Consider the following 16,929-nt stretch of genomic DNA (forward strand, 5'->3'; position numbering starts at 1 on the left):
TCTTTCTTCAGTTCACTTAGGGAAAGAACCTCCTCTTGTTAATGTTATGGAGACTTCTCCACAAGAAAACAATTATCTCATAGCTTTCCTTTTCCATGAATAGCAGCCACTAGGAAAAATCTGCAATTGTGAAATCTCTCCCATTTTTTCACAGATTTTCCCACAGCTGTGTTTAGGGGACATGTCAATTTAAGTGGTATTAGTTTAAAGATGTGCTGTTTAAGAGCAAAGGTTCTCTTCATCTCTTTCTGAAATCATCCTAATCTCTGGGAATAGAGATCTTCTTCTCTCCCTGAGGGCACAGGGTCTCATCACTCTGCTCTCTTTGTCTGTTCAAACACCTCATGGCATCAAGCTACTTCAATATTTCCTTACTTTAGCATGGAGGCCTTTGCTGAACAAGTCATCTCCCCATATTTTTCAATGCCTTATAGGGAAAAAGAGAGTCTGATGTATCAATGACATCCTTCTCCATAGCTTTAGCAGAGGATTTCAGCCCTGAGATCAAAGCATCTCCTCATCCCTCCCATCTGGGACTCAACTTCCTCTTCAGTGACCTCGGTGTCTTCATGTAGCTGCTCTGTGTGCCTGCCCTGTGTCCTTTTCTCTCACTGGAGGGAGGATGGCAGCACTGGAAGGGTCAATATCTGCCCGGGGCCTGCAGATGGTTCCATGAGCCCAGACAGGCTTGGTGGCCAATTCTTATTTTTGCTGTGGCTCCTGGACATGAAGACCAGCTATTTTCCCCAGGAATGAAGGAATAGAGTGCCACTGTTTTAGGGGCAGATGAAAGGTGCCCACTAGAGGACAAGGCCAGCCAAAGCTGCCAGGTATTGTTCTGAGAGATACCTTTACAAATTGCAATTTTTTTTAGGGAAAGTACCACCAGGTCCTCACAGTATCACCATGGTCTCCATAGGAAGGGAACAAGCGAACCCCAATGTTCCAGGGGCTGTGGCTCATCCACCAGAGGCCAAGGCCAGCCAGATCAGATGGTGCTGGCAGATTTTGTCCTTGGACATAGGGAATTTTAGAGGTGGAATACCAGTTTCGGACCTGGTTGCCTGGAGGTGAAGGACAGTTCTTTTACACAGGAAGAAAAGCACGGAACACCGGTGTTTCAGGGGCAGATGAAACGCGGCTATCAGAGGCCAAGGGCAGCCAGACCTCTCTGTCCTGGTAGCTTTTGTCTGAAAGCAACCCTTGGATAAAGGAACTTTGGAGGTGGAACCAAAATTTTGGCCATTCCTGCATTGGTAAGAAGGATGGTTCTTTTCCATAGGAAGGAAAGCCCAGAGCCACAGTGTTTCAAAGGCAGAGGAGGAGAGAGGTGGCTCCTGAGAGGCTGAGCCAGTCAGACCCGTTTGTCTTGGTAGCTTTCATCACTGAGAAATCTTTGGATCTAGGGAATTCTGGAGGAGGATTCCCAACTTTGGCCACCTGGTCAAGATGGATGGTTTTTCCCATAGGAAAGAAAAGCCCAGGTGAAGCCCAGGTGTTTTGGAAGAAGATGAGAGGTGGTCACCATAGGCCAAGAGAGTCAGACCTGTTTTTTCCTGGCACCTTTTATCTGGGGGAAATCCTTGGATATCCAGAATTTTGAAGGTGGAATCTCAGTTTTGGCCATGGGCACCTGGGCAGGAAGAAGAGTTCTTTTCATCAGCAAGGAAAGCACAGAGCCCCAGTGTTTCAAAGGCAGATAAAAATTAGCTCTTGGAAACCAAGGCCAGCCAGACTTGTCTCTCCTGGAAGCTTTCACCTGGGAGAAATCCTTGGATATAGGGAATCCTGGAGGCGGATTCCCAACATTGGCCATGGGTGCCTGGATGTGAAAGGTGCTTTTTTCCCATAAGAAAGAAAAGCACAGGGTTCCAGTGTTTCAAAGGAAGACGAGAGGTGGCCCCTGGGTGGCCAAGGCAGCCAGATCTGTCTGTCCTCGCAGATTTTATCTGGGAACAATCTTTGCATAAAAGCAAAATAAGAGGAGGAATCCAAATGTTGGCCATGGGCACCTGGAGGAGAAGGACAGTTTTTTCCACAGGAAGGAGAGCACCAAGCCCCAGTGCTCCAGGGGCAGATGAGCAGCAGCCCTGGACATGCCAAGGTCAGCTGGACCTGTCAGGTGGCCCCCAGGTGGCCCAGCCAGCCAGGCCTTGATGCCTGGAGAGGCCACCTAGAGCAGAAGCTGGACAGTGTTACAGGAATAAAGTGGGGATTTATTCAAAAGGCCTTCAAAGGATTCACCTTGGGCAGTACAGGGGCCTGGCTGAGGGTACACCCAGGATGGACAACAGGTTTCCACACTTTTTTTATATTCTGATTCATTTCCATATTGGGGTTAATTGTCCAATTACACCTTCAGGTTATGCAGTCCCACCCTCCCAGTCTGCTCTCTTCAATTCGCTGTTGTTTTCACTTTTTGGGCAAGAAGCTGCAGTGGTGTCCTTGGTTCTTGGGCTGTAAGAGGATTGTTTTGTCTGACTACACTGTGAAGAGAACTTGCTGACACTCTGTATGAAGTTCAGAGGTACAGATACAGGACAGAATCGGGAAAATATGGAAGCGAAAACTCAAGGCATCAGCCTGTCCCATGTTCCCTTGGTTCCATGGGGACACACAGTGTCACAATGGCTCCTCCATGACACTCTGGGCTCCACAGTGTCACCCTGGGCCCTTGGTTCCATGGGAGATTCCCAATGGTTTCCTCTGATTCCACGAGGTCACCACAGTGTCCCAACTGACCCATGGCTCCATGAGGTTCCCCAGTGTCACCAGGGTGTCCTTGGACCTGCACTGTCACAACTGACCCATGGCTCCATGAGGTTCCCCGGTGTCACCAGGGTGTCCTTGGACCTGCCTTGTCACAGCTGACCCATGGCACCATGAGGTTCCCCAGTGTCACCAGGGTGTCCTTGGACCTGCCTTGTCAGAACTGACCCATGGCTCCATGAGGTTCCCCAGTGTCACCAGGGTGTCCTTGGACCTGCCTTGTCACAGCTGACCCATGGCGCCATGAGGTTCCCCGGTGTCACCAGGGTGTCCTTGGACCTGCACTGTCACAACTGACCCATGGCTCCATGAGGTTCCCCGGTGTCACCAGGGTGTCCTTGGACCTGCACTGTCACAACTGACCCATGGCTCCATGAGGTTCCCCAGTGTCACCAGGGTGTCCTTGGACCTGCCTTGTCACAACTGACCCATGGCGCCATGAGGTTCCCCAGTGTCACCATGGTCGCTGTCAGAGGCTGGATGAGATCGATGTCCCGAGACACCTTGGGCTGAGCTGTCAATCAGTCACACAGCTGGGACAGTGTAAACCCAGCTCTGAACGCCCGAGCAATCAGAAGTCCCAGCTGGGGGGAGCCCCACGAAGGCCCAGGGGCGTAAAACCAAGGAGCACAAGGTCAGCCCCTGGTATGGACTCTGCCTCTCCTGGGGTTTGTGTCTCAGCCACACTGGAACCCTGGGAGCTGGGAGCCACATGTGTGTCTTTCTGTGGAGCTTCTGTCTTCCTGTCTCCCTCTCTCTTTCCTCTCCTTCTAATGCTCTTTATATGGAACATTTTTGGATACCTGAACAACTTAAGTGTTTAAGGCTTTCCAGGCTAAATAGGCTAGTGAATGAAGTTACTGCTATGACAAGTGCTTTGTGTTGGATTGGTTTTGTATTAAATGCTTTTCCAAAGTTTCTTGTTTTTTGTACTTTACCAGTAAAATTTTGGGGGGTCCCGAATGGGCGCTGAGGGGCACTTGGGGATCCCGGAGGGTCTGGGGGACACTTGTGGGACAGATGGGGGCGGTACCGGGGCGGTTCTGTGGAGCGCGGGGCATGACGGGCGTTGTAGTCCCGGCCCCAATGGGGCTCTATTGGGCTGCGGGGCATGATGGGAGTTGTAGGCAAAAGAAAAGATGGCGCAGGCTCCAGGCACCGCCCCCAAAGCCATGATCGATCCCTGACGCTGATTGGTTGGAGGCTGCGATGGGCGGGAGTCACGGCCAATGGGAGGCAGTGGAGGCGGGAACAGCCCATTCAACCCCTCCAGTCCCTCCCAGCACAGCCCAGTTCATCCCCAGTACAGCCCAGTACAGCCCCAGTGCCCCTCCAGTCCCTCCCAGTACAGCCCAGTTCATCCCCAGTACAGCCCCAGTGCCCCTCCAATCCATCTCAGCACAGCCCAGTTCATCCCCAGTACAGCCCAGTTCAGCCCCAGTGCCCTTAAAATCCCTCCCAGCACAGCCCAGTTCATCCCCAGTACAGACCAGTACAGCCTCAGTGCTCCTCCAGTCCCTCCCAGCACAGCCCAGTTCATCCCCAGTACAGCCCAGTACAGCCCAGTGCCCCTCCAATCTCTCCCAGTACAGCCCAGTTCATCCCCAGTACAGCCCAGTAAAGCCCCAGTGCCCCTCCAATCCCTCCCAGCACAGCCCAGTTCATCCCCAGTACAGCCCAGTACAGCCCAGTGCCCCTCCAGTCCCTCCCAGTACAGCCCAGTTCATCCCCAGTACAGCCCAGTACAGCCTCAGTGCTCCTCCAGTCCCTCCCAGCACAGCCCAGTTCATCCCCAGTACAGCCCAGTACAGCCTCAGTGCCCCTCCAGTCCCTCCCAGCACAGCCCAGTTCATCCCCAGTACAGCCCAGTACAGCCTCAGTGCCCCTCCAGTCCCTCCCAGCATAGCCCAGTTCATCCCCAGTACAGCCCAGTACAGCCCCAGTGCCCCTCCAATCCATCCCAGTACAGCCCAGTCCCTCCCAATACACCTGAGTTAATTCCCAGGCCCTCCCAGTTCCCCCCAGTGCCATCCATATTCCGCTCCAGTGCCCCCCAGTTATCCCCACAGCGTTCCCGCCCATTGTGGGGCAGCGGCGCAGACGGAATGTCCTGCGGCCCAAATCCCTGCTCCTGCCACACAGTGCCCAGCTTCTCCCCCTCCTCCTCCTCTCCCAGCACGGCACAAATTCCAGCTCGGAGGAGGCTTCCCCAGAGAGGGCTCCTGCTCCAGCCTGAGTGTCCCTGCAGAGGAACAGGGCATCTTTCAGACACTTCCACAAGCTCAGGGTTCTTACTTCATGGGGAATCTGGGATGAAAATGGCCTTGTTAGGAAGGACAAAAGCGGAGGGAATGGGTTGGAAATTATTAGTAAAAATGTTCCATTGTACAGGGAAAGTTCACAAAATCATTCCCTGCTTTTTTCCTTTTCAGATTCTTTCAGCCATCCACTGAGAGGACCAGCTTGTTCTGGTGCTTTTCATGCACTGATTGTACTCTTGATTTATATCAGTGCTCGAGAGGTGGAAGCTTCTAAACTGAACACAGAAACAAACTCCCTCTGTCAGCCCATGTTCATCTTCTACATCACTTTCAAGATGTCCATGGGGATGTTGGAACGATTATCACACTGCTCTCCATTTCTGGCTGCAGGCTCGGGAGATTCTTTCTCTGCATTCCCTGACAATTCCTGGGAGCCCGTCATGGTTTCTTAGGCTAGAGCAATAACAGTGAAAATCTCACCAATGGCACAACTGCCCAGCCCACAAGGAAAAGAAAGAACAAGCTATAAAGTTCTTCAAATATTTATCCCACTTTTCTGCAAGAGTCGAGCTGCACACACGGTGTGGGAAGCCAAGAGAAGCTGCAGCTGGTGGCACATCTTGTGACAGAAACTGCTCAAAGCTTCCTCGTTCTCCAGCAAAGGTTCTTGGAAAGAGCAAACAGGATTGTGGAGAAGATTCTGGGAAAACTGAAAGAGCTTTTAAGAAATGAAATGAAAATGGAAAGAAATAATCCAAGATGTTTTTCTCTGTTTATTTTTATGCTCCCCTTTTCCATCTTACACTACTTCCCCATCCCATTAATTGCAAATGGATCTCACTTCTAAGATCCACAATTTGGCAAGTTTTAGACACTCTAAAATAGCATGAGCTACACACATTTTACCTTCCCCTGTTTTTTTTTTTTTTTTTTGTTGTTGTTGGTTTTTTTTTGGTTTTTTTTTGGGGTTTTTTTTTTGGAAATCAATGATGGATAGGTACGTGCAGTTCTTGGGTCAGGTACAAATTCAGCATTCAGGGAATGCGCTCCGATAGTGTTTGACCCTCAGCAGGGACAATGCACAGCAGCGGCCGAGGGGATTCCTGTGTCCCTGGGCAGGAGTCAGGACTCTGGATCTGGGCTGAACACTGCAAAGTTCCCGTGTTTGGACAGAGGAAGGGGCTGTCCCCGGGGCGCGCGGGGCTCGGCCGTGGGGCGAGCGGGGAACGGACACGCGGACAAACGGCCTCGGTGCTTCAGTTGCAGAGGCAGCAGCGGCGGCGGCGGCAGCAGCGGCGGCAGCAGCGGCAGAAAAAGCAGTTTTTCTCTTCTTTCTCTTTCTCTTCTTTCTCTCCGGCTGTGGGACACCTTCCTCTCGGTGTCCCTCACCCGCTGTCCCTCCCCTCTCCCCGCCTCCTTCTCCCCCATGCCGGGCCGGGCCATGCCCCCGGCCCGCCCCCGGCCCCGGGTGGGGCTGCCCCGTCCCCGTCCCCGCCCGCCCCGCCGCGGTCTCGCCTCCGCCCGGCTCTGGGCGTGCTGGCGGTGGCGCTGCTGGGCGGGCATCAGTGCCCGGGGCTGGGCCCTTTGGCTCCGCCTGGCCCGAGCCCGGCCCCGGCCCCGGCCCCGGCCCCGGCTCCGGCTCCTCCCGGGCCCCGCGGAGGACACACGCGGCACGGCCGCTGCCGCCTCCGCCGCGGCTTCCCCGGCCCGAGCTCCGCTGCTCAGCAGCGCGGCCGCCGGCCCCGAGCCTCCCGTGTCCCGTTCCCGAGACCGAAGGCCTGGGGATGGCCGGCCCGGGGCGGTTGAGGGGCGCTCGGGGGCCGCTCCTGGCCCCGGGCCGAGCGCTGACAGCCGCGTCCCGCCCGCAGGGAAGGCGCAGGAGGCGCTGCAGCAGCGCTACCGAGTGGGTTCGCTGCTGGGGCGCGGCGGGTTCGGCAGCGTCTTCGCAGCCACGCGGCTCTCGGACGGTGCCCTGGTGAGCGGCGGGGCCGGCGGCGGGCGCAGGAGGAAGAGGCGCAGGAGGAGGAGGAGGAGGAGGAGGAGGAGGAGGAGGAGGAAGAGAAGGAAGAGAAGGAGGAGGAGGAGGCGGAGGAGGAGGCGGAGGAGGAGGAGGATGGGGCTCGGCAGGGCGGGCGGCGAGCTGAACCCGGTGGTGCCTTTGGTTTGCAGGTGGCCATCAAAAGGGTGCCACGGAACCGCATCCGGCACTGGGACGAGCTGGTGAGTGAGTGGGGCCAGCGGGAACAGCCGGGCCGTGCCGGGCGGGGATGAGGCGAGGCCCGGCATGGGGGAAGCCACCAGGACCCCTCGATGGGGAGAGGGCGTGGGGCCAGCGCAGGGCGCAGAGCATCCCGGGCTGGCTGAGGGGTTCCCCAGCCCTGGCACGACATCAGTCCCACTGGTGGCACCGTGGTCCTCCCGCAGCCCGACGGCACCAGCGCACCTCTGGAGATCGTGCTGCTGGACAAGGTGTCCACTGGCTTCCCTGGTGTGGTCCAGCTGCTGGAGTGGCTTGAGCTCCCCAACAACATCGTGATGGTGCTGGAGCGGCCGGAGCGGTCTCAGGACCTCCTGCATTTCATTCGGGCACGGAGGTTCCTGTCTGAAGAGGTGGCACGGCAGCTGTTCCGTCAGGTGCTGGAGGCCGTGCGGCACTGCACCAGCCGTGGGGTCCTGCACCGCGACATCAAACCAGAGAACATCCTGGTTGACCTGGCCACTGGCCAGGCAAAATTGATCGACTTTGGCTGTGGCACCTACCTGCAAGACACAGCCTACACTCACTTTGCAGGTGAGCCTGGGCAGGGGTGTGCTCCCGGTCCCGCCATCTCATGGCCCAACATCTCACAGGCCAAGCTGGGTGTGGCAGTGAGGATTCTCCCTTTTGCTGTCAGTCAGGGTACTGAGCCTTCCCCTGAGTTGCTTTTGAGCGGGGCTGGGTGGGGAGGCATCTTCCAGCTCCACTGGCAGCCTTTGCCCACCACTCTGCCTGGGGCTGGGGTTGGAGCAGCAGCAGCCAGCCCGACAAAAGCACCCGTGGGTGGGGGTAGCATAGGAGGGAGCCAGAACCAGTGCACCAGCCAGTTTGGTGTGCAGGTGAGAGGAAGGGCTTGGGCTGCTCCACTCACCTTGTTTGCCTTGGCTTCATAATATTTTTAGGGCACTGCAGGCAGGGAGGATAAGGAGATGATTTTTCCCCCAGCCCTGAGTGGGTTTTTGCTTTGCATGTCACGGTCAGGCCTTGCCGGGGCTTCTGCTGCCCTCTTCCAACACCAGTGGCTTCTTGTCCAGCCCTGAGTTTGTACACATGTCCCAGGTGCTGGCGAGAGTGCAGCAGTCGCCCTGTGTGCCACTGGGGCGGCCCCTGCACGCCCAGGGCTGCTGGGGCCAGGCTCTGGAAGCAGCAGCATCCCCCTGATGAACTCCATCTGTATTCCACAGGAACACTGTCATACAGCCCCCCAGAATGGACCCACTTGGGCTGGTACCATGGCGAGGCAGCAACGATCTGGTCCCTGGGCATCCTGCTGCACCAGATGGTCTGCGGGCAGCACCCTTTCAGGAGGGGCCGGAAGATCAGCTGGGACCATCAGCTCTCGCTGCCACAGCGGCTCTCTCCAGGTGGATCCTCATCTCTGGCCACGGGGGAATACCAGTGCTGGGAGACAGCAGCAGCTTGTGAGCATCTCGCTCTGGCAGCCGCTGAGGAGGTGGCACATGTCCTGCTCTCCTGCTCTCCTCCACAACAGGGAATTGATGGGAAAGTTTAGGCACAGCTCTGAGCACAAAAGCAGCATGGCCTGGGCATGGGAAGAGTGGGGCAAAGCAGACAGGAGCCTTCTCTAGCTGACCGGTGGTTTCTGGTTTCTCTGCCCAGAGTGCCAAGATCTTATCAGGTGGTGTTTATCCATGCACTTCTTGGACAGACCTTCCTTAGAAGACCTGTTCTGTGATCCTTGGATACAGGATATTCACCTGCCATAGAAAAAGGGAGAGAGCCACATGCACACTTTGCTCCAGGGCCCTGGTAAGTTACAGGTCCACACACGCCCTGGCAATCAGAAGCAAGGAAACCCAGACTTTTTTCCCTGCCTGTGTCAATGCACTGGGATTGTTGGGTGGGAACACGCAGCCCTTGTGCTGGAGCTGAGCTGCTCTGCCCAGCACTGGTGGCTGCCATCCGAGCTGGTTTTGCTTGTCCTGCTTCCCTGACAGCTGGGGCCCTGGGCAGAACCCTGACAGCCTGGTCTGACCCCCAGGGAAGGAGAAGGAGTCCCTGGAGAAGCTGTACCAGGTGGGGCTGCTGCTGCTGCTGGAGACAGCGACGACAACATCAAGGATGACAACCTCTTCCTCAGCCTGGCCACTGGCAGCTGAAGATGATGGACTTGTGGCACCGTCTTCAAAGCCAGGCTCCACAGCGAATTCGCAGATGAGTCCACAGCTGGGGAAATGCTCCCAGATTTGGGCATTGCTCAGACTGGCTGGGAACAAAAGTTTCTCCCTTTGCTGGGGCAGATGCAACTTCAGTCGGCTGCCCAGCTGCTTTTTGGCAGGGCTGGGGGCATGGGCTGGGGTGGATACAAGATGGGAGTGGGCTCCTGGCCCTGCCAACAGCCCCCAGCACCCAGCATGGCCTGGGCTGAGGCTGGGGCTGGGGCTGGGGCAGCCAGCCCGGCACAGAGAAACCCCCATGGCAGGAGCAGAGGTGGGACTGCAGAGCCTGTGCAGGGGCTGCTTTGCTTTGCAGGCAAGGAAGGGCTTGGGCTGCTCCACTGCCCTTGTTTGCTTTGGGATCACCGTTATTTTGGGGGGCAGTGCAGGAGGGAAGAGAGAAAGTGTGGCCTTCTCTCCCCCATGGGTGGGATTTTCCCTAGCATGTAGGGGTTGGGCCTTCCTCAGACCTCTGACAGAGATAAGAGTTTTTTTCTTGTTTCCCCTTGTCTCTAATCTCTTTTCAACAGTTTGTTGTTTGTTTTTCTAGAGGAAGCCTTCTATGTAAGGTCCAGTCGGGATTGGGAAGTGCCTGGGAGCAGCTGCAGCGTGGATGGGCCGTGCCCTTGGAGAAGGCTGAGGACATCGTTTGGGACCAGCTTTTCTCCCAGCGGAGGATGGCGTGAGGTGAGTCCCCGTCTGCTTGGCATGGTGGGATCAGAGCTTTTGGGAGACGGCAACAAGCACAAGGAGGCTCCTGCTCTGGGCAGCTGCTGAGGGGCTGGAGGTGCCGTGGCTGGCTGCAGGCTGGGAATGTCCTGCCCTCCTGCTCTGCTCCCAAAGGCAGCAGTGATGGGCAGCTCTGGGCACAGCTCTGGGCACGGCCAGCATGGCCTGGGCTCTGTGGGCAGCTGGGACAAGGGGACAGCAGCCTTCAGCTGACGGGGCTTTCTGGTTTCTCTCCTTGCAGCCGGGCTCTGCGGGTGCTGAGGCTGCTCTGGGCTCTGCCAGGGCTCTGCTGGAGCTCAGCACCGGGCACAGCTGGGCTGGCTCTGCCCTCACATTGCTCTGACAGCTTTGCATCAGACGAGCCCGTTGGAGCACAGTGCCTGAGCTTTCTGCTTTGGCAGGTGAGTGAGACTCCCCTGCAGGCCAGGAGATTGCAGCTGGGGACACACATCCAATTGGCAAGGACCCAAACTCCCCATAGTCCCAGCTGAACCCCTGGATCTCCGCAGGAACACCTGGATCTCCTCTATTCATTCTTCATTTCTTTTTGGCTGGAAGTGTGCAGTTGCACTTTCTTCCTCCTCTAGAAGTGCCATGAGTGGGCCAAAGCTGGCAAGTGAGCCGTGTTCCTGAGGCAGTGCAGTCTGGAGCTGATGGATGGAGAATTGCCCCTCCCACTTCCAAAGCAGAGCAAAAAGCCGTAAGTGGGATTTTTCATCCGTAAGAAACCCCTGACAATTTCAGAGGGAATGTGCAGCTCATTCCCAGAGTGAGAAGGAAGGTCATCTTCTAAAGGAATTTGGGTTTGACAGAGTTGAGATTCCCAGTCCTGCCTGGAGCTGGAAGGGCCCCAATCAATTTCCTATTGCTTCGACCACAATTTAAAATAACAATGTTGGAAACAAACCCCAAAAACTGTAAAAAAGGCTGTTGAGGTCAGTAAGATGGATCCATGCCATCAGCACATTTACAATGTAAATAAGTGAGTTCTCTTTTTAAAAATATCATTTACCTCTTAATGCAAAGTTACAGAAGTTGTTTCACTAACACTTGGATTTTATTTGTATCTTTTACAATTCATCTAATTGTATTTTTTTTCTTTTTCCTTTTTTTTTCTTTAAGCAGAGGTCCTGGCCCTCTTCCAGCCAAAAGGGAAAGGGCCCCACCAAGCCTTGTTACCCACAGACAACATGGTAAAGCTGAACACTAAAGGACCTTGGGGGCATTATTCTGGAATTAAAAAGTTGCCAGCTCCATGGACAACAGAATTATTGTTCCTAACCTGAATGACATTGAGCAAAAAGAATGAAGAACGGTGTCACTAAAGTACTACTGACATTTGCCAAAACACCTCCAGAGTTTCACCAAGGGATCAGTCATCAAAATGTTTTGAAAATTTAAAGACCAAGGTAGCCAAAGCACACAGTGTCACTAATTGCTGGGTATGTTCTCAGCTGAAGTTGGGAGGAATGGGGCTCCCTTGGAGGGCCCACCCTGTGGGGTGGCCAGAACTCTGTCAATGGGCTCTGCCTCGTAACGGAGTCAATGAAGGGACAGTTAGAGAAACCTGTGCTGTGGGACACGGGAATACAACGATCAGTGTGACAGGATTCACTCAGATTTCCGCTCAGGAGAAACCAAACCCTGTTACAGTTATAGAGGCTACAGTGTCAGAAGATTTCTGTGCTTTACCATCACTCCCGATGTCAGTAGAACTTGGGGTGCTGCAGCTGGTCAGTGTCAGTGTCACACCGCTCCCAGCTGCAGGGCCCCCATTTAGGGTCCTTCAGCAACGACCACACGGAAGAGTTAGGACCCAGAGAACATTTTCCACCCAAAGAGTGCCTTGGGTTTCCGAAAGCAAAGGATTCTGGTTCACCCTGTGCCCCATGTGCGCTGCCCCATCCCGTGGAGTTGACATGAATGAGCTGAATGGATTATTAGTAGAGGTAGTAAATGATACTGTTGAAATGTCCAATAGCGCATTGGATTATTAGAAGAGGTAGTAAATGATACTGTTGAAATGCCCATTAGCACATCCTATGAGCTCCAACAAACACAAATGGGGACTCCAGAGAACCACATGGCCTTGGATTATCTGCTTGCTGGCCAAGGAGGAACCTGGGCTATCAGGGGACGGGGATGTTGCACTGCTAGCAGTGATGGGTTTGAAGGCCAACAGTCAGGAATCACCTTGACAGAAGGAGCAGTAGAAGAGTGGCAGAAAGAAGAAAATTCTTCTTGGTGGGATTGGCTTCGTGGCTGCCAAATTAGAGGCTGCTGTGAAATGCATTGGTGGCAGGGCCTGTCATCATTGCAGTGTGTGCACTTGGTGAGTTGCTGTGACACTTTGTGCTGGGAAGTGGAGTATTGAGAGCTTTCTTAAAAGAGACAGTCTCAAGAAAAGAGAGGCATTTGATAAATAACAGAGAATAGCAACTATTTAGGCATGTTTTAAAAGGAACGTGAATAGCTCTGAGTAATGAAGTTAAACTGCACTTAATTGTAGAACAAGAGGAGATGCCTTTATGCCTAATACCTAAATCTAAGCTGTGTTACTGAAAGAATTATTACAAAGGTTGTAGTTGATTGTAGGTCTCAGGACCGATCAAAGTACCAAGGCCTGAACAGGTTGTGATCAAGGCCTGAACAGGCCCTGAGGCAAAGCTCACCTCTAGATGAACCTCCCAAGCAAATGTTGTATTTGTATCCACTCATTAAGGAAGCATGATTAACAACAGGATCAATGCATGTGTTCCTTGATAAAACACGGATTTATCTTTCTGTATTTAGAAACAGACAAGGCCCCATCTGGCCTTGTTTGGGGGTGAAGGATCAAAGTCAACTCCCTTGGTTCCTCCTTCAGCCCTGGCCAGGCTTTGGGAGAAAGCAGTCAGGAGAATGAAAGCAGATGTTCTCGCAGTGGCAGTGATGCCAGCTTGTTTGTTTAACAGTGTAAAAGCTGGGTCCTCTCACAGCTTTGGGCCTGGAGCCTCATTGCTTGCAGAGGTGGAGGCACCTGCAGGAATTCCCAGTGTCTGGGAGTGGCTCTCCAGTCCTTGGCTTCCCCCAGCTGATGTGTGGCTGTGGATGATGGTAAAGCCTGAGGCTAACTGGTGATGGATCTTTCCTTAATCACTCCAGGCAATCTCTGGTAGCAATGACTGGATGCATTGCTGAGCTTCTTTTGTAATACTTTGCTAATGATGATGTGCTTTGCTGAGCTTATCCTTTTGTAATTCTTTGCAGCTGTGCATGATATAAATGACACAATTCCTTCAGTTGGTGTCTGTGTCTTTGGTGCTGACCCTGCCCACTGGTGAGACAGGGCCCCCTCCAGCCTAGAGTGTTACCTGGGAAGAGAAAAGCCATCACTCCAAATGTCCCCCCTTCCTCCTTGTTCCCCCCACTTTATACCCTGAGCGTGATGCCTGCCCTATGGTCTGGGGTATCCCCGGGGTCAGTGGGGGTCACCTGTCCTGGCTGTGTCCCCTCCCAAGCTCCCCCACAGCCCCAGCCCCTCTCCAGCGTGGCCAGAGGAGGGGCAGGCCAGGCTTTGGCTCAGTGGGAGCTCAGCAAGAACAAAAGCATCTCTGTGTGCCCAGCCCTGTGCTCAGCACCCGGCCCAGCAGCAGCGTCTCAGTGAATGCTTGTGAATGGAGTCCTCCCTCCTTTGTCCAGGTGGTTTCAACATTGTGCTGCAATCCCTGTCGCTGGCTTGTGTGTTTTTAAAAACTTCTTAGAAGAGTATCTTAACAGTACATAACGATAAAATATATGACAATTTTATTTGCACGAATTGTCATATCCATATAGCAGCATCTTTTAATAATTTTGACTATGTTTAAACGAGATCACCAAGAGAGACTATAGCTCTGCCCAGACATGTGCAGGCATGCCTAGGAATTTGGCTTGCCTGCAGTTTATCTGTCCCAGTTAAAGGCAGATGCAGCCTTTTGCTTCCATGGACATTGATGAGCTGGTAGATGTGCTAACAGGGAGAGAGCTCACACACAGCAGCTGGTCCTGATCTAATCACACACATTCTTACAGTGCTGTTTGGCTCCAACTTGCCCAACTGCAGGAATATTTTCAGTTTTCCTTCCTACCTCCTTGGACAGGGATCACCCAAGTTTGGGTAATCAAGCCGTTTGCAGTTTGCCACTTCTCCCCAGTCTGTGGCTAAAGAGGGGAATTACAGGTTGGGAAAAGTGGCTTAGGCTGCAATTCTGCTTTGCAGATGAGAAGGAGCTTCCCTGGAGTACCTGCAAACATACTGGGAATGCTGGTGAGTGGCTCAGAAAGCCCGGCAGGTACTCAAGCCTCCCTCCCTCCCTTTCTCCCTCCCTCCCTCCCTCCCTCCCTCCCTTTCTCCCTCCCTTCCTCCCTTTCTCCCTCCCTCCCTCCCTCCCTCCCTCCCTCCCTCCCTCCCTCCCTCCCTCCCTCCCTCCCTCCCTTCCTCCCTCCCTCCCTCCCTCCCTTCCTCCCTCCCTCCCTCCCTCCCTCCCTCCCTCCCTCCCTCCCTCCCTTCCTCCCTCCCTTCCTTCCTCCCTTCCTTCCTCCCTTCCTTCCTCCCTTCCTTCCTCCCTTCCTTCCTTCCTTCCTTCCTTCCTTCCTTCCTTCCTTCCTTCCTTCCTTCCTTCCTTCCTTCCTTCCTTCCTTCCTTCCTTCCTTCCTTCCTTCCTTCCTTCCTTCCTTCCTTCCTTCCTTCCTTCCTTCCTTCCTTCCTTCCTTCCTTCCTTCCTTCCTTCCTTCCTTCCTTCCTTCCTTCCTTCCTTCCTCCTTTCCCTTTCCCTTTCCCTTTCCCTTTCCCTTTCCCTTTCTCATTCTCTTCCCTTCCCTTCCCTTTCTTTCCTTCTTTCCTTCCTTCTTTCCCCAGATAAAACTCACTTTCAGATCTGATCATCTTTTATTCCTTTCCTCCTTCTCCCTTCTAGACTCTTTACAGTTTGTCCCTAGACATCTTGTTGAAAAGCTTCAGAACAACAGGAGTGGTGTCACAGGCAGAGGATGGGGATCAGCCTCTGAGTCTTGCCTACCCTCTTCTACCGCTTTTCTCCTTTCCTACAGCCCAAAGTGAGAATTCTAATTTTTGGCAACAGTATCTCGTTGATTTTTATAGTCTGACATTTTCCTTATCCCTTAATTCTTTGCCTGAGTTCTGCTGCTGCACCACACAAGCTCCCTTTATCGCTGAGCATTCTCCACTTGTCTCTATCAGATGTCAAGCTATTGATTCGGAGGTGATGTCAAGGTCATTTGGGATTCTGACACTTTCCTTGAGAGTTCTCCTTGGGAATGCTTGGAGATTTTGGTGACTTTTGGCCAGACACAAATGTCCTAGTTATGTTCTATTTCCTCTTGACAGCTGTACCAGGGAACAATGTTTTAATGGGAATAATTTAAATTTTTAATATGTCAGTCCCTGAATAAAGAACGTTCAAGACTGAAGAAATTCTAAACACTATCATACTTAATGCAATCCTTATCCTACCCTATCTCTTCTTTCTCTTGGATTTTGAAGAAGATCAAAGGAATGATTTATTCACAGTCTTTGTAAGTGAGCGCTAGCAGTTATGTTCAATGTGCTAATCATGTGCAGCGGCAAAGCAGAAATGGAAACTGGACTATCTGCAAATGTTGCCTCTTTTTTCCCCCATGCCTTCTGATTACTCTGTGGATGCAGCATCCCACAAAATATGTGAAGTTTACATAGAGAGCAACAGACAGAACAAGTTTCAACAAGAATTCCTTTCTTCCTGGCTGAAGTGTACAAACCCAGCAACTGTGCTCCCAACACAAGCTGCAGTTTCCATGCCTCCTGTACATGTGCTTGTGTTTTTGTGGGGCTTTTCAAAACAAACTGGGCTGAATCACACTGCAGGAGCTTCCCAGGCTGTGTCCTTGGCCAAGCCTGGAACAGCAGACTCACACCAAAACCTCTTGCCTGCAGGCAGGTAGGGACAGCAATTGTTTACTCACTTGCACGAATCATGAGGGGGTTTTCCCTTCACTTTATAGTTCCATATGGTGATGCTTCTCCTGTTGGGCACTCTCAGCCTCTTCTCATGCACCCAAACTGCCTCCAGGAGCGCATCCTCCATCCTCTGACCCACCCCAGCCACCTTTGGGCATGAGATCCTGCTCACTCCCACTCCTGTTCCCTTCTCTGGAGCCACACTCATCCTGCCTATCACACCGTCCTGCACTTCCACCTAATTTTGTATCCCGACTTTTAATTATGGCAGGTGGGCCAGAATTTCTATGCGAGAGACAGAAGAAGTGACCCAAGAGATCTCCAAGAGACACAAAAAGTGTGTCTTGCTCTGACAGTCAGCTGAAGGATTTGCTCTCCCAGTGCCTGCATTTCCCAGAACACACCCCAGCCTCTCCAGGCAGTGATTTTCCCACATCCCAAACCCCTCACTGTCCATTTCCAGCCCTCCCAGAAATGAGGTCCTCATGGCACTCGTACCCCAGGTACCAAGACAGACAAAACCAGCCAGCATTGACAGGTTTGGTTTCGTTCCAAGGGGTAATTTCTGTTCTTTTTCTAACATCTACATCTCCAAGGATTTAATCTATACTCCTGTGGGTCTCAGATTCAGTCAAATAGAGAAATGGAGAGTTTCTAGCCAGGCAGAAGCCTGGGAAAGAGTTGGGAAAGAATGTAAATAAAAGAGCGGTGTATTTTGAATAAACCAGAGTTTTACTCTCAGCAGTCTTCTGAGTCAGT

General features: G+C 53.2%; 1 protein-coding gene and 2 long non-coding RNA genes across 7 annotated transcripts in view; all 3 read left to right on the forward strand.

The window, feature by feature from the left end:
* Positions 1 to 16,911, forward strand: part of LOC140680592 (uncharacterized) — a 402,733-nt gene extending 385,822 nt beyond the window's left edge. Inside the window, exons 1-3 of one of the 5 annotated variants that reach the window (XR_012051942.1) lie at positions 12,018 to 12,525; positions 14,434 to 14,506; positions 15,131 to 16,911. This is a non-coding gene — a long non-coding RNA (uncharacterized lncRNA). Of the gene's footprint in view, positions 1 to 12,017; positions 12,526 to 12,973; positions 13,290 to 14,433; positions 14,507 to 15,130 lie in introns of those variants that run through there. The other 4 variants (XR_012051940.1, XR_012051939.1, XR_012051938.1 and 1 more) reach the window with 4 other exon arrangements.
* On the forward strand, positions 6,020 to 7,754 carry LOC140680535 (serine/threonine-protein kinase pim-1-like; the record flags this gene model as incomplete). Its single annotated transcript, XM_072918323.1, has 3 exons — positions 6,020 to 6,049; positions 7,095 to 7,250; positions 7,455 to 7,754. Coding segments are annotated over exons 1-3 (486 nt in total), but the record flags the coding sequence as incomplete, so codon positions are not given.
* On the forward strand, positions 10,774 to 11,541 carry LOC140680648 (uncharacterized). The gene is made up of 2 exons (XR_012052001.1): positions 10,774 to 10,893; positions 11,319 to 11,541. It is a non-coding gene; the product is annotated as an uncharacterized lncRNA (long non-coding RNA).
* Positions 16,912 to 16,929: the final 18 nt, after the last annotated feature.

The sequence above is a fragment of the Taeniopygia guttata genome, chromosome 25, assembly GCF_048771995.1.
Source record: "Taeniopygia guttata chromosome 25, bTaeGut7.mat, whole genome shotgun sequence".
NCBI classification, from domain to species: domain Eukaryota; kingdom Metazoa; phylum Chordata; class Aves; order Passeriformes; family Estrildidae; genus Taeniopygia; species Taeniopygia guttata.